This window comes from Aspergillus aculeatus (assembly GCF_001890905.1).
Source record: "Aspergillus aculeatus ATCC 16872 unplaced genomic scaffold ASPACscaffold_20, whole genome shotgun sequence".
Classification (NCBI taxonomy): domain Eukaryota; kingdom Fungi; phylum Ascomycota; class Eurotiomycetes; order Eurotiales; family Aspergillaceae; genus Aspergillus; species Aspergillus aculeatus.
This window is the reverse complement of record NW_017962995.1, coordinates 194,752-219,840: the sequence shown is the minus strand read 5'-3', so window position 1 is coordinate 219,840 and position 25,089 is coordinate 194,752. Positions and strand designations below refer to the sequence as shown.

Genomic DNA, 25,089 nt, shown 5'->3' with positions numbered 1-25,089 from the left:
CGGTTAAGGAATCCCACTTTTCTGTGTGTGCTCGCCAATCACGATGGGATTGATTAGGGGGTAGGGGATTAGCTTCCTCACTTCTTGGATAATTTATACTAAGATGTAATTCGAATTTCGATACTCTAGCAGAAGGCGGAAGGCGGTTTGTTGGGCTTGTTCATGTGTAACCCCGTGCCGGTGCCCGTGCCCGTGCCCGTTTGTCACGGGTAACTAGGTACGGTACCTCGTAGAATTTTTACGGTGGTTAGGGAAGAGATTGCGATGCTACTCTTCTGTACCTTACCTTTTACCCCCTCATGATGACTGTAGTAGCTGAGTCTGGACCTTTGAAAAAATCCTTCTATCTCTCATTCTTTTCCCCCGGAAAAGCCATGCTGTAGTACAGTATATGACATAGTAAGCAGCACCCTCCCGTACCAACAGAAATTTAGGCCTAGAAGAGCTGAGCTGAGCTGAGCTGAGCTATAAGTAACTTACTCCGTAGTCACTCCAGAGTGGTTGGTTACTAAATTAGGTTAAGTTAAGCTTAGCTAGCAGCCTAGCACCCTTAGTCAGGTAGGCCAGCTTCCCTTCCCGTCTCACTTTGAAAAGCCCGGGGGTGGGAATCCGCTTGCTCTGCGTTACTTTCAACTTTTTTTCCCCCCCCTCTCTCCTCAAACCACATCTACCTAACTCACCTTTACTTCTGCTCGTGAGGATTGGACTTACTGGATAAACAGTATTGATCCCGATTACGAACACACAAACCCCTTACACATTTTTTTAATATCTTGTAGCGAACAAAATGTCCGCCGAAGAGCAGAGCCAGTCCTTGCTGGAGCGCATCCAGCGGCCGGAGGTGAGCAAGGAGACGCAGAAGAAGATTGCGCTGGTGGAGCAGGAGTTTATTCAGGCTGAGGTGGAGCAGCGTGAGTTCTTTTACTTTCCTTTTTTTTTTTCTTGTGTGGGGTGGATGTCGCAGAGCTACGGAGCTACGGCGTTGCTGGGTCTTGAAGTGATTCGCAATCGGCCAGCCATTGGGCTGGAATGGCAGCTGCTGCGTCCTTTCTTCTATTGGGGGCTGTGATATACTAATACTCTATGGCGATGCTGCAGTCCGCCACTCGACCCTCCTCCTCCGCCCGCTCTTCGCCAAGCGCAATGAGGTCATCTCCTCCCCCGACCTGCGCGACACCTTCTGGACGCGCGTGATGCTCAACGCCCCCGCCGAGGTCGAGGAGCACATCACCATGACCGACGCGACAATCCTGGCCTCCACGCTGAAGAACCTGACCGTCGAGCGCTTCGAGGTCGACGACAAGGGCGTCGGCGAGCCCCGCAGCTTCCGCCTGACCTTCGAGTTCCGCACCGGCGACGAGAACCCTTACTTCACCAACGACAAGCTGGTCAAGGACTTCTACTGGCGCAAGCAGGTCATCACCACCGCCAACGGCCATAAGCGCCACTGGGACGGGCTCGTCTCGGAGCCCGTCCGCATCAACTGGAAGGAGGGCCAGGACCCCACCAAGGGCCTGCTGGATGCCGCCTGCGACCTGGCCGAGGCGGAGAAGAAGAAGGACGCCGACACGGACCGCAAGGAGCTGAAGGAGTTCGAGGCGCTGATGCGCAAGCGCGATGAGGTCGAGGCCGACGAGGAGCCCCAGGGTGAGGATGAGGAGGATGACGTGCCCCCGGATGCGGACCTGAGCTTCTTCGCTTTCTTCGGTTACCGCGGCAGTGATGTCACCGAGGAGCAGTCCAAGGCCGCGACCAAGGAGGAGGAGGAGAAGTTCGAGAAGCTGCGCAAGGGTGAGGAGGTGGAGGAGGAGAATGAGGAGGACGAAGAAGACGAGGACGATGATCTGGAGGACGACTTCGAGTTCATTGAGATCTTCCCCGGTGGCGAGGAGCTGGCCATCGCCGTTGCTGAGGACCTCTGGCCCAATGCGATGAAGTACTATGGTAAGTGTGGTTGCCTCGACTGCATTTTTTCTCATTCACACTGACCGACTGACCGTGGTCTAGTCACGGATCAATCCATCGAGGAGGTCGACTACAGCGACATCGACGTGTCCGAGGACGACGAGGAGGAACAGTCCCGTCCCCGCAAGAAGACCAAGGTCTAAAATCCGCGGACCGGACGAAACTTTCTCCACTTCAAAGCACAAGGAGCAGGATCAAGAGGAGGATTAGAACGAATATCAAGACCGCGATGGCGAAGGAGGACATTGTATCTAATGGCGGGACGATCAGTATTTTCAGATAGGTTGGATAGAACACCCAAAAGTTGAACTTCCTTACCTTCATTCTTCCGGATGATATGTTTCAATCGCGACATCCCGCTCTGTAGTTTGCCCCCGACCCGATCGGCCAGGGTATCCACCTCGTCAATCATCACCGCTTGCTCCTCCAGCTCCCGTCCCATATCATCCGCCTGCTGCCGGAGATTGCCCACCGTCCGAAACACCCCATCCAGCTGCTCATCCTGCTCATGCATCAGCTCCATCTGCCGCTGCTGCTCCATGGCCGCATAGTAATCATCGCCCCGCTCCCCGGACGGCGACAACAGACCCCCGTCTTCATCATCAAAATCCGCCGGATTCGGCAGATGTGAGGACCCCGCACCACCACCACCGCTCGCCGCCGCCGCGGCGTCTGCCGTCGTGACTGCCCGCTGCAGCTCCTGGCGCATATTCTCAATCTCGGCGCCCACCTCGGTGACGAGACTCCGACGACGCTGGACCTCTTCCAGCTCCAGACCGAACCGGTAGGGATCTTGCTCGATGGCGCGCACGCTCTCGACGAGATCGTCCAGGTCGGCGGTGAGGTCGGTCAGCGTGGTTTCGAGCTCCGAGCGCGCTTGTTGCAGCTCCGGGTTGCTGGGGGATTTGGCGAGCGAGCGGATGCGCAGGTAGGAGGAGAAGAGCGGTCGCGTGCTTTGTAGGGTGGAGAGGACGTCCCTGATTTTGTTTAGCTTAGGGGTGGATTCACTTATCGGTGTTTTAAGGGGATTGGGAATACTTACGCTTGGACTTGGAGGAAGGGGTCTGTGTAATCCATGATGAGTCAATTTGGATATTGTGGTGTATGTTATGTAGAGAGATGAATAGAGCGGAGGTGTGACAGGGGTGTAGGGTGTAGGTGGGCAGTAGTTAGAATGGATGGTTGTTGGATTGTCTTCGGGATGTTGTTGATATGGGCGATGGTGGCAGGATCCCCGGCATGACGCTGGATACGGTCGAGCGGTGGGGAAGGCGGTGGTAACATTAAGTAGCAGTAGCGGGTGCGCTTGGGTAGTGGGAGGAGGGTCTGTGCTTGTTCCCGCTTCGCTGTATGCAAACATCATGGACTACATACAGTAGTACATTGTTATGTAGTATTCTCTTCTCAAGCAGGGCACGGAATGTTTGTGCCATTAGTCTGCTATCCTACTGGGATGATGGAATACTGATAGTAAGTTTCAGAGGAAGAAGAAAATTCTTCTGCACTATACCAAATACCACTGATATGAAACGAGCCACCACAGTATGCGTGATTCCAAATAACCCAGAGCACCCGGCTCTTTTACAGCTGCTCTTTCAGGGTGGCACCTAACTTCGGGATCATGCCAATTCATCTCACTGTCGATGACGAACCTTGATTAGAGCTCACCGGTATCGTCAGACGCTACTCGCAGCCAAACATGTGCAAGAACCATTTAGCAGATGGCTCTACAATTCCTAGGCACCCAGCCGGAAGTTCGACAGAAGCACCAGAAGGCTTTTAGTGAATAACTCAAGATGTGCCCTACTCCACACAACCAAGCGTGGACATGTATCACCGCTGATCCGACCAGAGGCACCAGATATAAATCGTTCTTTAAAGTATACACTTGTGAAAGCCCGACAAAGAAAATCCACATTGCGCGTGGAAGTTATCTCTTCAGTTCTTGATAAGTGAGACGTTATCCTCTTTCCGCGACGATTATCTATGAGTATGAGTCGGTGCTCAGTCAATATAAAATAACCAACATAATACCCTTATTCAAATGAGAGTCAACCTCATGACACCACGATAACAACCGTTAAGCCACAACCTCAAAGATAGAGAGATCAGCAACTCGAACCCGGGGACCATGTCCAACGACCGCGATAAATTCCCTCCGGCGATGCTCTGGAACGTGCTAGGGTCTCCAACTTGGAAGACCTGCCCATGGACATCTTGTATGTGATCGTTGAACAGATGAACTATTGGGAGCTAATGAATTTCAGGTTATCTGTTCCAGCCTTGAGCGACACTCTGAGAGGCCTGCTGAAGAAGCGATGCCTCAAGTGGGCTCTTCCCTCCAAGAAGTATTACGAGCAATTCACTAGGGTTGACGAGAAGGGGTTGCCACATAGAATTTACTCGAATTGGCCCATCGATCACAGACGCGAAAGTATACCACAGCCCTTTGTACAGGCGATCATTCGCGGCCATTATCAAGTCGTGCAGAATGTGCTGGATGCTGGCGTCCACCCCCACAGAAACTACGATCTCTGTGGAAATTCATTCTGGCATATTGCTGTGCGAACCCGAAACCTCCAAATGATCCAGATCTTTCTCTCCCACCCGGAGATTGACGTCAATCAGAAAACGTGGACGGGGGACCGGGCATTAGACATGCTGAGCCCGGAACAACGGCGGTATCTGTCAGACGATTATCCAGCCCTTGGGAGGATCATACATTCACGAGTCACCGATAATCCCTGGCCGGCCACTGTGTGGGGGGATCAGAGGGTCATTCGGCTTCTGCTCGAGAAGAGTGCAGTGTTTTCCTCGGCCGATTGCTTCCTCTATCTGGTCCGGCGCCCGGGCGGGCCGGACCTTCTCAGATGGGCAATCCGAAATGGCCTGTACAAGGATGGCAGCACTACGGACTGGTATACGCTGTGCAAACATATCACACGCTGTATTCAAAAGCTCTCGGTGAACATTTTGGATGTCATAGTGCAAGAAATCCCAGAGGTGCTGTCGATGCCCGGGCTCGGATTGATCCAGGATGCACTTGGACAAACCCCATCCCCGTACTGTAAACACGCATCCCCAAAATTCGCTGCGTACATGATACGAAAGGGATTCCGCCTTAAGCTGGGTTATCATTGGGACAGAAAAGAATACCCCGAGTTGGCGTTTGTTCTTGGTAAACTGGAACCGAATCCTAAATTCTATGTCTCGAAAGTCTTGCCCCGGAACGTCTGGAGGAAATGGGCCTCGCTTGCTGAGCTGCTGCTAGAGCGGCCTGAGTTGCAGAAAGATGGCTTTGAGGCATGGAGGGACCCGGACTTGATTCTAAGAAGCCCACTTCGGGTGGCTCTGGTTGCCAGAAACTGGAGCGAGATCCGAGCTTTACTCAAGGCAGGCCCTGATCCTTGAAGCTGCAGGGGTTTCTTTGATGACTTACGTTTTCTACCTGCCAAGACTATTGTAGAAAGACAATATTACTATCTGTATCACTTTTTCAGAGATTCTAATCTATCACTGTAATATTTTTTCCCTGTCTATGTTTTACACTCATCTACTATAAGAATATGAAGTCATCTGCCATGGCGTAGTAAGTTCTTCTGTGAAACTTTATAAGTTCCCAATACTGTCGTCACCAGGTGTCATGATGATGAAGAGGTCTGTTGCATAAGACAATCGCTGGAGTCACAAAGTCACCTGATGACCGCCTTGATCACCTCATAGTCTAAGCGATATGTTATCCTCCATCTCCAATAGCATCTTGTCAGTCCTATCATTTCCAATCCTTCAATTTAAGACATATACTCCGTTGCCTGTTTCTAAGCCTACCTGCGACAATTGCGCTGGCCAATGTCGAGAACTTGTGCCACGATCTTTTCACCTTGCCTTGCGGCGATGTCACAAAACGGAGACAAACGAAGCAGCAACCTACATGAAGAGATAGCGTATTGCTTTCTAACCTCTAACACCGGCAACTTTCTCGAAAAGCACCTCTATGTTGGCGACTCTTTCAACAAGAAACGGAGACGCGCACGTATATAAAAGACTCCAAGGGTCTACGTCTCGCCGTCATGAAAATCCAACACCACCCCACCGGACCAGCGCTGAACCACAAGCCACGATGGCCGGAAAAAGTCAGAAGATTCTCGAGTTTTTCGAACGACACCACGGCCGACGCCTCAGGAATCGGCTGCTGCGGGTGTTCAAGACGCTCAACATCGGGCTGGCAGCGCTCCCCCCAGAGATCGCCGTGCAGGTCGTCCTGTACGCGGACACAGACACGCTCCTCACGCTCCGACGCACCTGCAAAGCCTTCCGCGACCTGGTCCAGGAGGAGGTCGTTGCGCGCTGTCGGGAGACGGTCGTCCCTCCGCAGGTGACCTACGACGCGATGATTATTGCCAACCAACATGGCAACCGGCGGAGCAGTCGGTATCTATGGCATGAGAACCCGGTAAGCCAGCCCCTCGCTCGCCTGGTGGCCCAGGGCCGGTACGACGCGGTCCGGTTCTGTCTGGAAGACGCAGGGCTCGATGCTAATCTCTACGACCTCAGTGCCAGACCGTTGCTGCACATCGCCGCCTTCTACGCCCAGGTCCCCGTGGCCCAGCTGCTGCTGCAACGCGGGGCCGACATCTTCGCCACGGCGCGGGTCAACCGCAACACGGCGCTGGACTTCGCGGTATGCCCTGAGCTCAGCCACGATGAATTCGGGCCGCCTCTAGGGTATGGGATACGGACCCCTGCGCGGGACGCGATGGTGCGACTGCTTCTCTCTGAAGGGGCCCGCTACGCCACGAACGCCGGGCCCGGGGCCCTGCCCTACCTGTGTAGGATGCCGGATTACATCAACTTGCTTCGCCAAGCGTACGACAACGGCACGTATCTCAGCGATGAGGCTATCGCGCGTCAGCTGCTCCAATGCGATCTGATGTCTGGGCTGGTCCCGGCCGTTGTCGCCGCCTTGCCGGAGGCGCTGGATCCGGTGATCGTGACGGCATCTGGCAGGTCGGCGATCGAAGCGGCCTTGAGCCTGGGGCATATGGAGCTCGCCCTGGCGCTGATCAACTGCGGGTTCCCCTTGAATCTGGGGCTCAACGAAGACCAGTACCAGTACCCAGAGCTCTCGTACCCGCTGGACAACTCGCAATACAACGACCTCCTCACGCATGTCTGGGACCGACAGATTGTCATGGCTCTGCTGGCGCGGCCACAGCTCCGAGCGGCCGGGTTCGGACAGTGGATTATCCAGACCGGCCACTCGCAGCATCTGATCCTGGATGAGCCTCTGAACTACCAGATCCGCACACGCAACTGGCCCATGGTCAACCAGCTGTTGCGGATGGGCTGGGGCAATCCCGCGGGCTATGCCGAGGAGCTGTCATGAGTGTGGGACTTGTTCAGACCGCGCTAGATTGTGATTACGTGTAGCTCTTGCTTGCAATAATTGGTTAGTTTCGAATTTAGATTTCAACTTAGCTTCAGTCGAAGAATATTACCTGAATCTCTCTTCAGCTTTAGCTGTAAAGATGAAACCTGATCTTGTTTCTCATAGTATTGTCTTCAACGATGACTATCATGTGAAGTACTATACTTCTCAGACCGGGCGTCTTACCTGACGCAAGACAAAAAAAACAGCAAATCAACAATCTTCAACGTTTCATTTGCGAATAGACACAACATCGATCGAGTTCTTGCTGTATACCACAGCCACCACAATAGTAGACGGTAGGAGTCAACCGCAATGACATCATGTCCCAAAGAAGGGGAGGTCTAGGGCAAGCTGTCAGGGTTGGTGGGTCACGGGAGCTCCATCAGGGCGTCATCTCCTCCCGCCTTGCCAAGTCAAAACAAGGAATTCACTTCCACTCCTCCACAACCAATGAGAATCCTAACGTGTCTCTTTCCTGGCTCCATCCATTGCCTTCGAGATCGGCATCTGTATATATGACCATGAGAAGGAGGTGCCATTCATTATTCCGTAAATTTGTCATTGATTATATCGCCATGGAACCTCTTTTTTGATTCCACTGGACTCCTGGAGTCACTCCTAGCCAGAACGCGGCCGTGGCCCGCTTACTCCCAAGACAAAGCAACCATGCCAGATAGCTCGTCCAACCCTCGCACGCAACAGAGGAAGTCGCTTGGAGAGCGGCTTCGAAGCCCATTCCATCTGAGACCGGCCGACGACGATGAACCGCAAAACTGGTGGATAGCATCGACAGCAATCCCGCTCATTGCTGCCACAACCGCTCCCTTGGCGAATGTCATGTCCATCGTGGCGCTAGTTTCATCATGGAAGGTGACAGTTCTGAGCCAGACCGATTCGTTCGGGCAACCCGTCCAGAAGTCCTTGGCAGACCCACGATGGTAAGTCATCTGTAACCTTCCGACGCACAGCATCTAGCCCTAACCTGACTAGGTGCATAGCTCTCAATGCGACGTCGCTGGCATGCGGCTTGGTGGGTAACTTGTTCCTCCTGTTCAACTTCACCCGGACAGTGCGGTACATCATTGCGTTGCCTGTGTCGATCATCCTCTGGTTTCTTTCAACCTCCATCTTGATCGGTATCACAGCTGCGATACATGTCTATTCTCCCCCCGTACCTCCCAATGAGACGTACTCGCAGGCTTACTGGAGTGCAGTGATCGCCGCAGTCCTGTACTTCATCCTCGGTGTGATACTACTGATCAACATGCTCGGATATGTTCTCGGACACTATCCGCAGTACTTCTTATTGACCGACGGCCAGCGCACGCTCATTCTGCAGACGACGGCTTTTGTGGTGTGGCTCATAATCGGGGCCGCGGTTTTCAGCAATGTGATCGACATCTCCTTCGCAGATGCGCTATACTTCTCGGACGTCACCATTCTCACGCTGGGATATGGCGACATCACCCCCACGACTCCGCTGGCAAGGGGTCTCGTCTTTCCGTACGCGGTCATCGGCATGATCATCCTGGGTCTCGTGGTCAACAGTGTCCTGCAGTTCGCGCACGACATCCAGTACAAGCAGGTGATACGCAAACACGTGGAACGCAAACGCCGAGCAACCGTCAGCCGCTCCGTGTCCGCTGAGCCCGGCGCGGCCTCCCAGCTCGAATATAAACCCCGGCGCTCCGGCCGGCCGGTCCGCACCACGATCGACGCTTTCGCCTTGATGGGTCGCCCGAAGCAGGTCGTCATGAAGGAGGAGAAAGACCGATTCGACGCGATGCGGGCTATCCAGCGGGAAACGCTCTTCTTCCGCCGGTGGTACAACCTCGTGCTGAGCTTGATCATGTTTGGGATTGTCTGGACGATTGGCGCGGTGGCCTTCTGGCAGATGGAGAACATCACGTACTTTCAAGCGCTCTACTTCGGCTTCTGCTCGCTCCTGACGATCGGGTACGGCGATATCACCCCGTCGACCAACGCCGCCAAACCCTTCTTCATCGTCTGGTCCCTCGTTGCCGTGCCCACCATGACCACGCTCATCTCCGAGATGAGCGACACCATTGTCGCGGGCTTCAAACACGCCACGGACGTCGCGGCCGACTGGACCGTCCTTCCGCAATCCGGCCGCTACGCCAAGTTCGTCCGCAAGATCCCGCCGCTGTACACGGCCCTCAAGCACCGCAAAGAGCACAAGCGCGTCGCCGAGGGCTTCCCCATCGGACCCGCCGCTGACGACGGGGGGGACCCGGAAATCGGCGCCAAGCGGGGCAGCGACTTGTCCCCGAGCACCAGCCCTCAGAACAGCGGCACCAAGCCGGAGGCAGAGACCATCGATCAGCTCGCGACCGAACCGGGCCCTGCGGATGCCGACGAAGGCCCCGTCTCCGAAATCCGACAGGCGCAAGAGCTGGCGCTCGCGATCCAGCGCACGACGCGGGACGCCCTGAATGGGGAGCCGAAGCAGTACACGTACGAGGAATGGGTCGAGTTCACGCGGCTGATTCGGGCGACGGACCCGACGTCGAGCGTCGAGCTGCGCGAGGACGAGTACGGCGTGCTGAACTGGGACTGGATCGGCGAGACGAGCCCCATGCTGGCCAGCCAGACGGAGCCTGAGTGGGTGCTGCACCGGCTCTGCGAGAGCATGATCCGGTGTCTGGACGCGACGGCGGCGAAGACCAACGAGCGGGAGGAAGATGAGCCGACGCTGCGGAAGGAGCGCGCGATCAAGTTCGCAGATGGTTGATTTGGGGGTCGGTTCTTTATCTTTGATGTACTTTTTGATATCTTTTCTGGTGCCCATTATTCTCCTACTTTGATACTACCCTTGGACTCTGCATATATTCAATTCTACTGTATTCATGTATTTGATTAACCCACCAAATGGACGTATCGATCATCGACCGCGACTGTGCTTTGAGCTTCCCCCTTCCATTTAATCATCATACCATTAAACTCGTATCTCAAGTACTGTATAATATCCTCTAAGTTAACACTCCAACTAAACTGCCTTTCTCATCATTCCATCTCTACTTCGCATTCAAATCCACAATCAACAACCAAAATCCGAGCATGCTGAGCATAAGTTCTCTGCAAGTGCTTCTAAGAAGTCACCCAACCCAGGAACTTAACCAACTTAACCATAACTATCAACCCCTCTCTTACCCCACCCTCCCTCCACCTCCACCTCCACCTCCACCTCCAAAACTCTCCCCGTCACCCCGGACCGAACCCCGTATCCGCACTATGCTGTGCTGTGCTGTGACCTGTCCCACCTGCAAGGCGGGGTAAGTAACCTATAGGCTAGAGCTGACAAGCTGTCGATCATCTACCTCACGGTACAAAAATCCCCGCTCCAGCTACAAGAACCCAGCATCTACCCACCTCCCTGCCCTCCCTCCCTCTCTCATTCTCCGTTTGAAACAGTCGTCGCTTGACTTCACCCACATCCCCAGTTTCATTTTTCGATCTCCAGGGAAGCGATACAAGGGATATACGATTAGCCTCGAAGCAGTTTACAGCCCGTTACCTATCCTATACTCAACCCTTAACCACCTCAAAGACAAAGACTAGGACCACACCAATCCTCCCCTCCGCAATACAACTCCCCCAAACCGTACCCTACCCTACCGCGTTCCTCAACAAACAACACAACAAAAATGCCCCGTCTAGACGGCAAAGTCGCCATTGTTACCGGTACGTTCTCGTCCCCTCACCTCCTTCCTCCTTCCCTCTTTGTCCAAACCCACACCCAAACCTCGAACCCACCCCATATCCCACTCAACCCACCCTAAACCATCTCAACCAGATTGAACCTCAACTCAACCAACTAACCCACCCCACGCAAAGGAGGAAGTTCCGGCTTCGGCGCGGCGATCGCGCGCCGCTTCCACCAAGAAGGCGCCCAGGTGATCATCGCGGACATCAACGCCGCGGCCGGGGCGGAGCTGGCAGCCACGGCGCCGACGGCGCTGCATTTCGAGCGGGTCGATGTGACGGTCGCGGCGGACTGGGCGCGGGTGGTGGCGGTGGCGGTGCAGAAGTTCGGGCGCGTGGATGTCTTGGTCAATAATGCGGGGACGACGTATCGGAATAAGGTATCCCCTTTGCTGTAGTCTGAATGGGTTGGGACAGAGAGGGGCGGGACTGGGTCATGCTGACTAGACTGTCGATGCAGCCAACGGTCGAGGTCACCGAGGCCGAGTGGGAGCGGGTGTTCACGGTCAACGTGAAGAGTATCTTTCTCGGGAGCCAGGTGTTTGTGAAGCGGCTGCTGGAGCAAGGGGGCGGGGGTCAGTGATCAATATCTCGTCGACCGGGGCGACGAGGCCGCGGCCGGGGTTGGTGTGGTATAATGCGTCCAAGGGGGCGGTTTCGAACGTGAGTGTCCCACAACCTCGTGGTTCTTGGGGAGGGCGGGGTCGTTTGGTGGTGGTGGATGCTTGGAGACATTGCTGATGACTGCTGATCAAATGACGACAGGCAACCAAAGGTCTCGCGGCCGAGTATGGTCCGCACAATATCCGGGTCAACACCGTCTCGCCGTTGCTGTCGGGGACCGGGTTGTTCTCCTTGTTCACCGGCATGGACGATACGCCCGAGAACCGGGACAAGTTCATCGAGAATGTGCCCTTGGGACGGCTGACGGAGGTGGACGACGTCGCCAACATGTGCGTGTATCTCGCGAGTGACGAGGGGAGCTTCGTCAATGGGGCGGAGATGATTATCGATGGAGGCAAGTGTATTTGAGGTTTTCCGGCGACGCGCGGACTAGGGAGTGACTCGATCGAGCGCTGTTAGTGAGTTTGGTGAAATACCAGCGCTCAATACCGAGCCACCAGACAAACATTGTCATGAAAACCAATAAGATTGTTCATCCGGTCCACGAAGGATCGAAAACAGAGAGATCCTCTTCCAGTAGCCCCATCATATGCTGATTGCCCGAGAACCAATTCCCCAATTGATCCGTCTGTGGCATAGGAGCTTCAGTGTAGGGCCCCTCATTCCCAGACCTCATGACCCCGGATACTGCCCCGGCTCCCGCTGTGGAAGGCGCCGACGTCCACACGGCCCCGCCCTCTTGATTCGATGCAGGAGCAAGACCCAGCGCACTTAGATAGGTATCGAACTCCTGCCCAACCGACACAAGGTTCTGATCCTCTTGTGCCTGCGCCTGTGCTTTGGCCTCAATGTACAGCCTCGCGACATTACTGAGCACCTGGCACAGGCGGTATAGCTTGGCAATGGCCTCCGAAAGAAAACAGTTCGGCTGCACGCAGAGCACAAACTCCTCCAGACGGTTCAGGTCCTCCCACGAGGACGTCGCTATTGTGTGGCAGAATAATACCACAAACGGCACGAAGGGGGCGTAGAGAACCGTCCTGCAAGAACCTCTATGAGTATCTACACAGAACACCTTGCTGGAAGCCAACGTACCAGTGGAGATAAGACGCCTTGAAATTTTCAGTCATTCCCTTGAACTCGATCATGGTCTCTTTCAGTAGTTCGAGTGCCTCCCGAGCCGTTGTGATGCATTCTTTGACGAATGTGCTTTGCGAGTCTCGCGATGGAGGAATCGCTCGATATATCAGGGTCATCACCGACTTTCGGGCAATTTTGTCCGACATCATGTAGACCTCGTCCATGTGGGATATCTTCTGGGTGTTCATGATGTGCTGTGATGGATCAGCCGTCTGCTTTGACCCGCAGGAAGGTGGCACAACACATACATCGAATGGTGCATCAATAGTCTCCATCACCTGAGCAGCGAGCTGACGGGCGTGCTCGGCTCTCTCGTTCTCCGGCTGCGACAATGCCGCAGGGCTGTATAGTCGCTCGTACACTTGGCCTTGAATGGTGGCGAATTTGATCCATATCTGGAAAATGCTATTCCAGGGCTCTTCTGCTCCAGTGACGTCGTTCGGCCCCGGCATAGTGATATCATAGTCTTGGATTGTCGATGCCCGTCCTAAACGTAAGGATATCGCTTTGTCAAGGGCATAAACCGTCCAAAATAGTTGGCGTCCTCTGAAAATGTCACTGTTGGGATCGGTCGAGGAAGCTCGATGGTACCCTAAAGTCTGACATAGTCGGGCTGCCGTAGAGGTCAATGTCAGAGCGAACGACGGCTTCGACATCTCGATCGCATAGAGGGCCTACATAGGCAGCCGTTAGTATCCGCAACAGTTTGTCAAGAGAGCCCCCATCTAGAAGAGTCCTTACCCCCAACGCAAGAGCTTCAATATATTCCGCTCTGGCCGGCATACAGATACTCAGGTTGGCCAACGCCGTTTCGATATTGGTTTGACAGAGCCGGAGATACCGCTGGTACTCGTCTCGCGTTTTCGGGTCCTCGACGGAGAAGATGCAGTCACTGATCACATAATAGAGACCTCCGTGGACGACGATGAACGCCGCGTCCGAGAATTCGTCGGTGGCGAAGTAGACCTCCCGACATTTCTCGATTAGTCGCTCGCACGTGAGGAATGGACAGACCCCCTGCAGACTGTTGGGGTTCTCTAGCACTGGAGATGAGTGATGAGGGCGTATACTATCGTTGCAGGGATAGACCGGTACCTTTGAACTTCCGGAGAAGCGACAGGACCACCTGCACGGGAGGCATGGCTAGGTCTCGGATCCCGGACCCCAGGATACTCTTCTGGTTGGGGAAGCGGATCTCGCGGGCCGGCGAGTGCGCCTGGTGGTCCTGCATGCTGACCATCTGCTTCAAGGTCGAAAGCGCCGCCTGGATCGTCGGCGACGACACCTGCAGCGCGCTGCGCGAGACGGCCGTCTCCAGGAACTCGCTGGCGTAGGCGGAGTGCGCGGCGAGAGACGAGTTGCCCTCGAAGGCGGGGGTCGCCTCGGGGTCCTCCACGGGAGCCGGACCACTCGACGCATGGCCGGGGACGGAGGGGCTCATGCGGCTGGAGATGGGCGTGGAGTGGTAGTATGGCTCCGGGACACTGTTGGTCGTCGCCGTGTTCGACCGAAGTTCGCGGAGCAGGTCCTCAATGCTCCCCAGGCGCTCCTCGATCAGATCGATCTTCCTTTCACTGGATGTGGGGCACAGATCAGATCGGAACGAAAGACATACTCCAGGATGGTCGCACACATACTATTGACTGGAGATCAAGACCCGCTTCCGCGGCTCTTGAGGCTTCTGGCCTGCCCCGGTCGATCGGCAGATAATCTGTGAACTGCGACAGTTGGAGCACGGGGATCGCTTGTCGCAGCGTATCTGATAAGAAGACAGACACAGACAAGCAAGTCAGTGAGCCGACGCAAGGATATCAGGCAAGCGAGAAGCTGCATAGAGTTACAGCTAGACAGTTGGTCTCGTACCTTTCGCAAACGACATTGGTCACACTGCAGGTAGGCGAGTAGAGTAGTAAGCATGTGACCTGGTAGCACGCAGCAGCAGCATCAAGTGATTGACTTACTGCACGTCTGCCAAGTGACTCCTTCCCATCGCTCTCGGGACCCTCGGCCTCCAGATGGTCCATAACGTTGGAGAATGAATGGGGAGGAGGAATGTCGATAGCGTGCCTGATTGGGATGGGGGCAGATTGCAGGTTGCTGTAACGGAGGAATTGGCAACTGGAAAGAGATGACATACAACCGTTTCGGAACCCGCGGGTGCCGCCCACTAAAAAAGATAATTTACTAGTCCCTGAAACCTTTGGGTTGGGAAAATAACTATGGGTCTCGACTTTTGTCTTGGATTTAAATTCCCTCGCCTTTGCCCATTCCTAAGGCTTCCTTCGACCCTAATCGGTGGACTACCTACTGTTTTACCCTGAGCCCCACACAATTGTCCCGTGTATACTCAATCGGAATTGTGCCTGCCTAGAAAACTAGGCATCATCATTAATATTACTCAAGCGAGGAGAAAGCACCATAGGAAGCGGTTAAATTGATGGAATAAAGTTCTAGACCGATCAGCAGCGCTTTCGACATAGTACACTAGCTGTCGGTGAATTTGTCGCACTATCTATCTACACATAATCCTCTATGCTAATCTTTTTCTTTTTGGTCCATCGTCTATCGTCTATTGGTCGTGGTCACATCATATCTACGTGGAGAGGACCCCCAGCATGGTCTCACTTCGGAGGAGTCGCGTGTGCACATCGCGGCCTAGATCAGGCCAGTCGCAGGTCGCCAGAACACTGATTCAGGCGGGAAATAAAGCGCCCGACCTGCCGGATGGCAAATGTCTCGGAACCAGGGAGGCTGTTGCTGCTGCTACTGCTGCCCAACTCCTTGCTTTCTGACACCTGCAGCTCGGTTCGGAGGCCTCAGGCATTTGGTGGCAAAACCTGTCACATGAGGTAGGTCGCCCTTCACTTCTTGATTCCAATGACGGCCAGGTTGCGAGGACTCTCGTGGTAGTCGAAAACAGGTTCAACCCAGCAGTCCTTGACGGAGTCGTGCTCTCGCAGAAACTGCCAGCGGTCCACCACGATGATGGCCTCTACCAAGGCAGCACTGAAAGCCATCAAGCTCCATACCACGCTGAGATTCTTTTTCGCGTACCAGTACTCTTCCACATAGCGGTTCAAATCCTCTTCAGTGAGGTCACCCATCCCAGCTTTCACCTTTTCCCCAAAGTGCGCATCACGGGAAAGCTTAGCCACGGCAGCGGTAGCATAGGCGGGGAAGGAGACAAAAGCGGATTTGCGTAGAGAGCCCACAATCAAGGGGTTCCCTGCGTCCTCGGGTGCATCTGACTCGCCGTAGAGATCGTCAGGGATCTTGGGTTTTGCGACAACTCCGCGATCCACCAGAACACGCTGGAGAAGGCTTCGATAGAAGTGTCGAGTGAAAAAGTCCTCGCTGTCTTTCCGGCCCCAATTGTAAGGAGCCTGCAAGGACATGGACCGTGCTGTAATGTTCAGCTTGACACCTGTTCCGCTCTCATGCTCGTAATCTTCGAAGCGCTTTGACATAGGAAATCCATGGGGATCGTACGCGACGGCATCCTGCGTCAGGCGGGGATGCATGGATCGGAGGATAGGAAGCTTGTAGGTGGCAGGGCCTAGCCTCTCTGTAACCAAGTTGTAGCAGCAGCCGATCATAGCAATGGCTTTGACCGACGGGTTCAGGGTCAGAGAGCGGACACCGTGGTGCAGTAGGTTGCCACAAGAGTGGAGGGAGATGACCATGACCTTGGCGTCCACCGGCTTCTGGTCTGCCTTGGTACCATTGGTCGCAACTGCACTGTCATCCGTGGTTGTTTCGACAGCAGGCAGAGGAGCCTCGATCACATCTTTGATGATCGGCTCCAGATAACCGTCCTTGATCTCATGTTCGATATAGTCCATCGTGCCTCTCGGCTTGTTGGGATCATCCTCTTCTTCCACGGCCGCCTTGGGCGCGTTCCGATGAGGCTTGAAGCCAATCTCGCCGGGCGCAAGGCTGACGTCACGGAAGACGTTAATCATGGCCAGGTCCTCTTCTTCCCCATTGGCAGTGGCTGTCGTTGGGTCCTCCTCCTGAGGCCTCTGCTCTGCAATGTTGGACTCCCCTGCATTGGGGCGCGACTCCACCGCTGCAGGCGACTCAGGTGCATCGCACACCTTGCATTTGGCAGCCTTCTTGTTGTACATGTTGACCTTTTTCTTCTCCTTCAGACGAGCATGCACATCCATGCCCTGCGCACCACTGATGAACTGATGCTTCCGCTCGATGGCCACGATGTGCCGGTGGTACGGCGCAGAGGCAAGGGTGCGACCCAGGTAGCTCTGCCCCGACCCAAAGTCCACGATGTGTGTGATCGCATCGCCCCGTTGTTCGTCTACCGTAGTGCACAGCTTATCCACGTATTTAGAGAAGTGCGCGACCTCATGGTACTTCTTGACGTTCATCCCCACTGCAATATGTCTCGGGATCACAGGGGTCCCGGGCTGAGACGGAGTAAAATCCCGTCCCAGGCTCAGGCGCCGGATCTGGTGAATGTACTCCAGGAAATCCAGCGGGGGCAGACTACCGCCTCGCCACCCTCTTGCGTCCGCATCCAGTTCGCTGCCCGTTCCGGCATGTTGGTCGAAGAGGGGCTGTAGATCGTCGCGAAGGAGCAAGTCTAGAATGTCCTGGACATCATGCTGATCGAAGAAGGTCCGCCAATTTTCCGGTAGCAGGGAGGTATAAAGGTCCGGCTCTCGTGTTAGGAAGTCAAGGATATGCACTCCGCCGCAGAGGTGCCTAAAGATGTCAGAGTTGGTAGCGAAGGAAATCAAGGCCTCAACGTAGGCATCCGGATCTGTCCACTCGTCGGCGAGTGGGAGGGGCTTGGAGAAAATCATGCGTTAAGCGCGACTAGGATCGATATGCGAAATGGCATCAGACGGAGGTCGGCAGACCCTGACGAAGTTTGTTGGTTGGAGAAAAGTCCAGTCGAGTAAGACTGTGACTTGACTTGAGAACCAACGTTGGGCGTCGAGGGAGAGAGGGAGGTAGGGAGGTGGGGAGGTGGGAAGGTTGTTGTTGCGAAGCTGACAATCTGTTATCGTCCCAGAAATTTTTCGTGGCCGACCGATAGAGAATCAGAGAGAGGCGGGGGAGAAGGGGGTTGAGCGGATTGGGTTTAGCCGCGGCCGGCTCCACCGATAAACAATTGTCGATAACTCCGTAGTGTGGAGAATGGAGATGGAGATGCTCCCACGGCAATTCATCTAATTCACCCACCTACCTGTTCGTTCATTCGTTCATTCATTCTTCCAAACTATCGCTGACGTTACAAGCTTGTCTTGCAAGAGTCGAATGGTCTCGTCCTCGATACGTGACAGAGTTCCTCGCGTGACGATGTCGGATCTTCCCCCCTCGGTTCCCCTGGCGCTATTGAAAGCCACTATCAGCGACACCGCCGATCCCATGATCAGACGGGCTTGATTATTTCCCCAGGCGTGTCATGCTATTACATCAGAACAGACACCAGTTGGGAACGGATTATTGTGCTACGTGTGTCTTAACATGAAGACCGATAGACCGTGCTGGCAGCCCCTTCTCCTTGTTCGCATTTCGCGTGAAACGTGGTCGATCTTTACTTCTGGGCCTCACTATCGCTCCTGTGATGACCGCACCGGACATGGGACCACGTATTATATAAGTTTCCAAGTTGACCAGTCAGCTTACGGTCGTTCGGCGATTGCATCCTGCACCCTGTCTACTCAGCCTTTTCCGGATGCATCGCTGCAGCCAAGCACACGACTGATAATCTGCCAACGCGTCACACCGTCGACGCTTTGTTATCCGCCAAACGGCAATTAACCCCCCTTACAGCCTGGGCAAACAGCCTCTTTCCCCCCCCACGACGGCCCTGAGTAGTCCCTTTATAAAGAACCCAATGTCACTCCCTTTCGCCTAGATTGGGAAAGGCTTGGATGGTCCAGATTAGCAGCAAGCAGTTGCTACGGTAAGTCGGGATGATCTTCCGCCGAAAGACCATACGCAGCCAAGCACCCACTCCGCAGGTGCGAGGGAGATCCCCCACGCTGATTCGCCTTGTCAAACAGATGCTATCCCCATCTCTGCGGCGGGGAGCACCTCTTCCCTTCGGCTTTGTAGCCGATGTCCTCTTTCACATCATCATCAGCGGCGAGGTGACCACGATACTCAGTCTCTGCTGGCTGAACAAGGCCACTTATGAGACCATCAAGATCCTCGAGCCGCATATCTGCACCTGGTTCATGCGATGCCACGGCATCGACACCTTCGATCCCATCCTCACCATGAGCCCGTGGACCGGGGAGCAGACCCCGTTGACGATTCACACTCTGGTCCGGTTTCTCCACCGGCATAACATCGCCCGAGACTTATCGCGACATCTTGTGCCCGCCGTATGGGGCCCTTTCTGCGAGGAAGACAACACAGAGATGAACTTCGAGGCAGAACTACGGCTGGCGCAACGGCTCGAACGGGGCTTACACGTTCTGTTTCAGATGGCCGATATCGCTCGGGATACGGAGAGGCTCATGCCGCCGAAGAAGCCCCTGGCGCCAGTGGTCAGCGGGCGGCTGTTCGTTCTGGGAAAGATGCTGGATGAGTACGACGAGCTTCCGCCGCAGAGACGAAAGATGGTGACGTTTGAAGAATACACAAACCATGTGTATACCGTGTTGAGATGGGGCTATGTGGAAGCGGACGTGGGCAGACGCCGGCTGGAATTCCGCGGCTGGCTCGACGAACAGACCGAGATCGACTTCCACGCAGCGCTGCGGATGTTGCGGGAACTGATGGAACGCATGCTCCTGCGCCACGGCCCGAAGGACTGGCACCGGGACGCACGGAACGAATATAGCGTCATCTCGTGGTTCATTCTGAAGCAGTCCCCGCGGTCCCTGGCGAAATTGTTCCTGGACCCTCAGAACGAATGCTGCGAGCTGGACGTGAAGGGCGCGGACTGCGGCGCAGCCAGGAAGTGCCATTTCTCCGACCCGCTGGACAACTACTGGAAGGCCTGGAAGAATGTCCCCGACCTCGGCTGTCAGGACTGTGACTGCAAGCGACGCGTGCGCAGCTGGAGCGTGAAACCGGCCCTGATCGATGCCCGAGGACGGGAGTTCAACCGCTGCGCGGAGCGATACCTGAGGGAGATGTGGGGCCAGCGACACGTCGGCCTCCATCGTGCTTTTACATTGGGGGTGTTCAGTGCGGTAATAGGGTAGCAGGAGTTGACATGTTTGGTATGATTTGTGCGATAGACCTGGAGTCAGGTAGCAAGAATGCCACTGTTATGAGTACTATTAGCATGCCAGAGATACGCATAGCATTTTATCCACACATCCCTTCGCCTTGCTTCACTCATACAATCCCTCCAGCTACCCACCCTTGACCCTGCAGCATAGAATATCCAATCAAGGCCCAGCCGTGCTCGCTCAGAGTACCCCACAACTTCTGCGCGTGGAGAAACAAAGCCACCTCAGGCTTCTTTCCTGCACGGTGGTCTCCCACCAACCCATCCCTAGAATCCCGAGCCATGCATGGCATAGCACTTACCCCGCCGCCACTAGCAAATAGAACCCTGAACCCATATTCATAACCCCGAAGAAGTCGATTCCAGCCATGAATCCAGCTACCCCACAAGGGTCCAGATGCCACTACCCCTAAGATTAAGTCACTCCTACGATTTGGTTTCGTTCTAGTGGCCAGTGAAGCAATGGTTCAGCTCGAGAAGATTGAGGGAGGGAATGGACTGCTGCCGGATTGGGGTGGGGGATCGAATCTCGAACTGTCCACTGGGACTCAGATCCTCTCCCATCGATGGATTCATCTGCCGTCGTTGGAGTTGGGGGATTAGAAACGAAAGTGAACCTTGGGAGTGGGTTTGGCTCGCTCGGCTCTAAGGCTAAGGTGAACGAACCCTCGCGGTTGGTGTGAGGCATGATGCTCAACCCTCAAGCCCTCGATTGTGCTTGGACCAAGCACGGCACCGGGAGTAGTAAGTCCAGTCTGATCATTGAGCTATTCTTTTCTCGAGTTGAATTCGCAAGGACTCGCGAGTACTTTAGGTAGGTGATACCGCACAACTTAGCACTCCTTCGCCACTCTCACAAAACCAACACGGCTTAGCAAAGATCCAGAATCCCACAAGGAACCACGCAGACAGAAGCAAAAAAAGTCTGACCATCACCATCCAACGACTCTCAAGTTTCCAGTCAAACATATAAAACGAACCCAGGAGAATAGTTCGGCGGGAGTGATATCCGCAACCCCTTTAAACTTCCTCTTCCTCCGCTCGAACGCCTCCAAACCCATAGTTCGGTAACCCATGATCTACCTAGAGCGGGCAAACAAACAAACCCACCTGCAGTAGGCAGTATGACCAGGTCCAAGGAACACCCTTCGTAATCGAATCCGTGGTTCAGATCTTGAATGATGGCGACCAGCCCGATCTCTCGGGTGGAGGGAACCGATGGATCGATGGGGGGCTCGTATTTAGGTTCCTCTACCACGATTCTGGCACCGTCTCCACCCACGATGGAGTTCGTGTAGATCTGCAATTGTGGGTGGTTCCTATGATCGATGGGGGCTAGTAGGGGAAGAGGATTTGCGCCGTGGGTGCAGGGTTGAGCAGATGACTTGCTGGATTTTTTTCGCTGTCCTTGGGATTTGGGTCCCATGGGCTTGGGCTGGAGGTCAGTTCGTATTGATCTTGAGAGGAAAAGGAGAAGGGTTGAGGGTGATGGACTTTGCTCTTGGGTCGGTCGATTGTTTATAACTGTGTATATAAAAAGGGTCTGGATCGCTCATCACAGCTTGAAGACTTAGTCCAAGATACCTAACTACATTACAACACACTAACTTACATCCGACAAACCATCTTCCATTGCTCGACTATTGCACAACATGCAGCTCAAGACCATCTTCGGCGTGCTCGCCCTCGCCAGCCTGGGGCTGACCTCCCCGACCCCGGACGTCGAGGGTTTCGAGGAGCGGGACCTCGAAGAGCGCCAGCTCGGTGACAAGAAAGATTACTGTTGCACCGGCAAGATCGACACCAAGGACTGGGTGATCAATGTCTTGTGGTTCCAGATCAAGGTTGCCGGGGTGGGAACCGGCTGCAGGCTACAAAATCCCAGTGCATGCTACTATCCCAAGGTTAAGTGCAAGAGTAACTTCCCTCTTGATGTAAGTCTTCACTTTTATTTCTTCCTGGCACCTCCATATCCAGCCACAGATGCAAAGGATGGATTCGCTGATTCTTCTTGATGGCTCAAACAGAAAAACGGACAGGTACTGTAAACCCCCCCCCACCAATTCTTTCATTTTCCGCAGCTGCTGCTATTCTTCCTCGGCTGCCTTTTTCTTTCTCTCTTTGTCTGGCCCATCCGTTCCTCTACCATCCATTGAACGGTAAGGCTGCTGACTGAGTAATGTGTGACTGAACAGATCGTCTGCAACGAATTCCCCTAATAAACATTTTCGCAGCAGAGTGCAGGTGCAGTGGTGTGGTGGTGTTGCTGTGGGCTGGTCCGCAATCGTACTACTATATTCTTCAATGCTGCAACGACTGATAACAGGCGTTATGATGTATGATGCAACGCTCTTGAGAGTTTTGGGGTGTGGGAAAAGTCTGTGACTTACCATTTTCTACTTCATTATGTATAGCTTATGTTTGACAATTTGAGCAATTGGCTTGTTCTATACCTTCTTCTCTTGTCAAGAGACTTGTCGTTCTCAACTGTGGTCATAATGCTGTAAGCTTGATGTTGATTTGTAGTGTGATTCAGGAGTTTCTGGTGTCGAGATTAGTTCTCTACACTTTACCAGCCAAGTTATAATTAGCCTTTAGTGTATAATTGTGGTTATCGTGCTGTATGAGTTGATTCGCAGTATGAATTCAATTTCGTCTGGTGTGGATTAGTTTCTCTCTACATTTTTCTCACTATCTTTCTCTCTACACTCTACTCTCTATACACATTTCTAACCAAGTCATAACTCTATTGGTCTCATTAATCTAGTATATTAATATATCCGTCCCCTGAACAACCACATCCGATCCTCCCCAATCCAACCGTCTAGCAGTAAGTAGCATTGCTCTTGATAGGCCCGATGACCCCCTCATCCAAGAGCAGCTCATAACTCCAGTAATCCTGCTGGGTGCCCTGCCCATCGACCTTGGCGGTGGATTTGTGCTTGATGTTCCAGAAGCTGCCGCCCTGGACATAGTACGACCAGGCGTATCGCTGGGTCTCGAACAGGGTGCGGCGGTTGGCGTAGGTGTTGCTGTAGAGGGTCTGGAGGGCCCACTCGCCCACGAAGACGGGGAACTTGCCGTCACCGCCCAGCACGCTGGCCTGGCCGCAGATGGCGCCCTGCGCCCACTGCGAGTACACGCCGGAGGCCGCGAAGTAGTAGACGTGGGTGTCGAAGACCAGGTTGGCGGTCACGTCGAAGTAGCCGGACCAGTGCTCCTCGCCCAGGAAGCAGTCCTGGAGCATGACGGGGACGTCCGGCACGGCGCTGGCCGCGATCCGCTCCAGCACCCCCTTCGTGTACTGCACGATCCACGCGGTGCCGTTGTCCGTGAGCGTCTCCGGGCTGGCGAAGCCCGCCGGGTTGTCCGAGGCCTCGTTGAGCGGGGACAGGGTGAACGCCCAGGCGTTCGTGCCCGTGCTGGCGATGAAGTCCAGGACCGCGGTGACCGCGCTGTAGCTGTAATGCAGGTTCGTCGTGTTGTAGAACCACCCGTCGTGCCCGGCGGCTTCGCCGATGTCCAGGCTGTTCACGCCGCCGGGAAGCGAGTGCAGGCCGATGATCACACGCATGCTGTATTTCTCGATCGCGTAGGTCGCGATGTTGCGAAGGTAGGTCTGCTGGTTGCCGTGGTAGAGCTGCGAGCCGGGGACCTGGATCCAGGCCGCGTAGGTGGTTGGGATGCGGAGGGTGTTGACGCCTTTTTTTTGTCGGTGGTTAGTATTAATTGAGATGTAGGAGAGGAAAAACGTACCGACTGCGGCGACGCGGTCAATGTCGTCGGTGGTGATGTAGGTGGCATAGCGCTCCTCGAGGACAGGCCCGCACTGCGAGCCCAGGGTCTTGCAGAAGGTCCATTCGTCGGTCGCGTTGGGCGCGTACGAGTCCCACCACACCTGGTCGAAGACCTGTTCCTGCTCCAGCCAGCCGCCCAGGTTCACGCCGTTGGCCTTGAACTTCGTCCAGTCGGTGAACTCGCCCGCAGCTTGGGTGGCGGTGATCGAGGCCAGCGTCGTGGTGTAGGTCCGGGTCGCGGTGGTGGAGGCGCCGCGGATGGTCGTCGTCTTGGTGCCAACCAGAGTGTTGGAGGTCGAGGCTGTGTAGAGCGCGGTGTTGACACCCGAGCCGACGGCAGAACCGCCGGCGACGGGGGCAAGGCTCTTGGAGCCGGTCACTTGAGGATGGCTGGAGGGAATAAGCAGTGTCGATGTAGAAGAGTGACTGGACTTACATGAGGCGGGTGTTGGTGGTCTTAGGGTTGACCTTGGTCACGACAGCTGGAGATCCATTGTTGGAGGAGCCAGCGCCGGAGCCGGAGCCAGAGGAGCCAGAGGAGCCAGAAGAGCCAGAGGAGCCAGAGGAGCCAGAGGAGCCAGAGGAGCCAGAGGAGCCAGAGGAGCCATAGCCGGAGTTGGAGGATCCAGAGCCAGCGACAACTCCAGACGAGCCAGAGCTGGAAGAGCCCGAGCTGGAAGAGCCGGAAGAGCCAGGTCCAGAACCAGCAGTGGCCTCACCACCAGCACCAGTAATAGTAGCCGTGGAAATAGTCTTGGTGACAGTAGAAGTCGAAGTAGCCATCACCGTAGTGTGCAGGTGGGTAGGCGCATTCGTAGCCTCGATGAGAATGGTGTTGTCAACGGTGATGATAGCATCCTCCTCGAGCTGGACATCAACCACAACAGGGTACTCGATGATGTTCAAGGAGAGGTGCAGGACCTCGCCGGTGAACTCGACATCCGAGCAGGTATCGCGAGCCCGCAGAGCAGTGTCCTTGGGCTTGATGGCCGCAGCACTGGCCACGCCCAGGGACGCGACAGTCGCCGCAAGAGGAGCGAAACGCATACTGTTCTATTTGAAAGAATGACTGTATTTAAAGAACGACAGTAAAAAAAGAAAATCAGAAAGAGTGACAGTGATGGGCCCTGTTCGGCCGGAGCGAGCGTCTAAACGAATGTACGCGAAGCTTGGTTCTCCCACAAGAAGGGATCAGA

General features: G+C 54.8%; 11 protein-coding genes across 11 annotated transcripts; 7 read left to right on the top strand and 4 right to left on the bottom strand.

Moving 5' to 3' along the window:
- Positions 1–787: 787 nt before the first annotated feature.
- ASPACDRAFT_81900 (histone chaperone napB) lies at positions 788–2,108 on the top strand (the record flags this gene model as incomplete). The annotated part of the gene is made up of 3 exons (XM_020205976.1): positions 788–911; positions 1,099–1,944; positions 2,008–2,108. 3 exons carry the CDS (start codon positions 788–790, stop codon positions 2,106–2,108), a joined length of 1,071 nt encoding a protein of 356 aa, XP_020051764.1.
- A 31-nt stretch (positions 2,109–2,139) lies between these two features.
- On the bottom strand, positions 2,140–3,042 carry ASPACDRAFT_47776 (SNARE domain protein; the record flags this gene model as incomplete). Its single annotated transcript, XM_020202008.1, has 3 exons — positions 2,140–2,216; positions 2,284–2,942; positions 3,008–3,042. The coding sequence occupies 3 exons, from the start codon at positions 3,040–3,042 to the stop codon at positions 2,140–2,142; spliced, it is 771 nt and encodes a 256-aa protein (XP_020051763.1).
- A 1,131-nt stretch (positions 3,043–4,173) lies between these two features.
- On the top strand, positions 4,174–5,376 carry ASPACDRAFT_47775 (uncharacterized protein; the record flags this gene model as incomplete). The annotated part of the gene is made up of 2 exons (XM_020202007.1): positions 4,174–4,184; positions 4,233–5,376. 2 exons carry the CDS (start codon positions 4,174–4,176, stop codon positions 5,374–5,376), a joined length of 1,155 nt encoding a protein of 384 aa, XP_020051762.1.
- Positions 5,377–6,036: 660 nt separating this feature from the next.
- Positions 6,037–7,351, top strand: ASPACDRAFT_1891675 (uncharacterized protein; the record flags this gene model as incomplete). Its single annotated transcript, XM_020198635.1, has 1 exon — positions 6,037–7,351. The coding sequence occupies exon 1, from the start codon at positions 6,086–6,088 to the stop codon at positions 7,349–7,351; it is 1,266 nt and encodes a 421-aa protein (XP_020051761.1). The 5' UTR covers positions 6,037–6,085.
- Positions 7,352–7,837: 486 nt separating this feature from the next.
- ASPACDRAFT_126780 (potassium channel family protein) lies at positions 7,838–10,240 on the top strand. The gene is made up of 2 exons (XM_020196973.1): positions 7,838–8,334; positions 8,387–10,240. The coding sequence occupies exons 1-2, from the start codon at positions 8,063–8,065 to the stop codon at positions 10,146–10,148; spliced, it is 2,034 nt and encodes a 677-aa protein (XP_020051760.1). The 5' UTR covers positions 7,838–8,062; the 3' UTR covers positions 10,149–10,240.
- An 821-nt stretch (positions 10,241–11,061) lies between these two features.
- Positions 11,062–12,151, top strand: ASPACDRAFT_55114 (uncharacterized protein; the record flags this gene model as incomplete). Its single annotated transcript, XM_020202963.1, has 5 exons — positions 11,062–11,098; positions 11,252–11,499; positions 11,580–11,698; positions 11,731–11,782; positions 11,885–12,151. The coding sequence occupies 5 exons, from the start codon at positions 11,062–11,064 to the stop codon at positions 12,149–12,151; spliced, it is 723 nt and encodes a 240-aa protein (XP_020051759.1).
- Positions 12,152–12,275: 124 nt separating this feature from the next.
- ASPACDRAFT_36159 (putative C6 transcription factor) lies at positions 12,276–14,907 on the bottom strand (the record flags this gene model as incomplete). Its single annotated transcript, XM_020200183.1, has 8 exons — positions 12,276–12,783; positions 12,839–13,059; positions 13,123–13,557; positions 13,625–13,926; positions 13,979–14,457; positions 14,521–14,642; positions 14,747–14,770; positions 14,845–14,907. The coding sequence occupies 8 exons, from the start codon at positions 14,905–14,907 to the stop codon at positions 12,276–12,278; spliced, it is 2,154 nt and encodes a 717-aa protein (XP_020051758.1).
- Positions 14,908–15,365: 458 nt separating this feature from the next.
- ASPACDRAFT_126769 (uncharacterized protein) lies at positions 15,366–17,972 on the bottom strand. The gene has a single exon (XM_020196972.1). It carries the CDS (start codon positions 17,704–17,706, stop codon positions 15,745–15,747), a length of 1,962 nt encoding a protein of 653 aa, XP_020051757.1. The 5' UTR covers positions 17,707–17,972; the 3' UTR covers positions 15,366–15,744.
- An 853-nt stretch (positions 17,973–18,825) lies between these two features.
- On the top strand, positions 18,826–20,067 carry ASPACDRAFT_64331 (uncharacterized protein; the record flags this gene model as incomplete). The annotated part of the gene is made up of 1 exon (XM_020203995.1): positions 18,826–20,067. One exon carries the CDS (start codon positions 18,826–18,828, stop codon positions 20,065–20,067), a length of 1,242 nt encoding a protein of 413 aa, XP_020051756.1.
- A 1,681-nt stretch (positions 20,068–21,748) lies between these two features.
- On the top strand, positions 21,749–22,252 carry ASPACDRAFT_64330 (uncharacterized protein; the record flags this gene model as incomplete). Its single annotated transcript, XM_020203994.1, has 2 exons — positions 21,749–22,030; positions 22,178–22,252. The coding sequence occupies 2 exons, from the start codon at positions 21,749–21,751 to the stop codon at positions 22,250–22,252; spliced, it is 357 nt and encodes a 118-aa protein (XP_020051755.1).
- A 668-nt stretch (positions 22,253–22,920) lies between these two features.
- On the bottom strand, positions 22,921–24,072 carry ASPACDRAFT_36042 (glycoside hydrolase family 5 protein; the record flags this gene model as incomplete). The annotated part of the gene is made up of 2 exons (XM_020200169.1): positions 22,921–23,798; positions 23,853–24,072. Coding segments are annotated over 2 exons (1,098 nt in total), but the record flags the coding sequence as incomplete, so codon positions are not given.
- Positions 24,073–25,089: the final 1,017 nt, after the last annotated feature.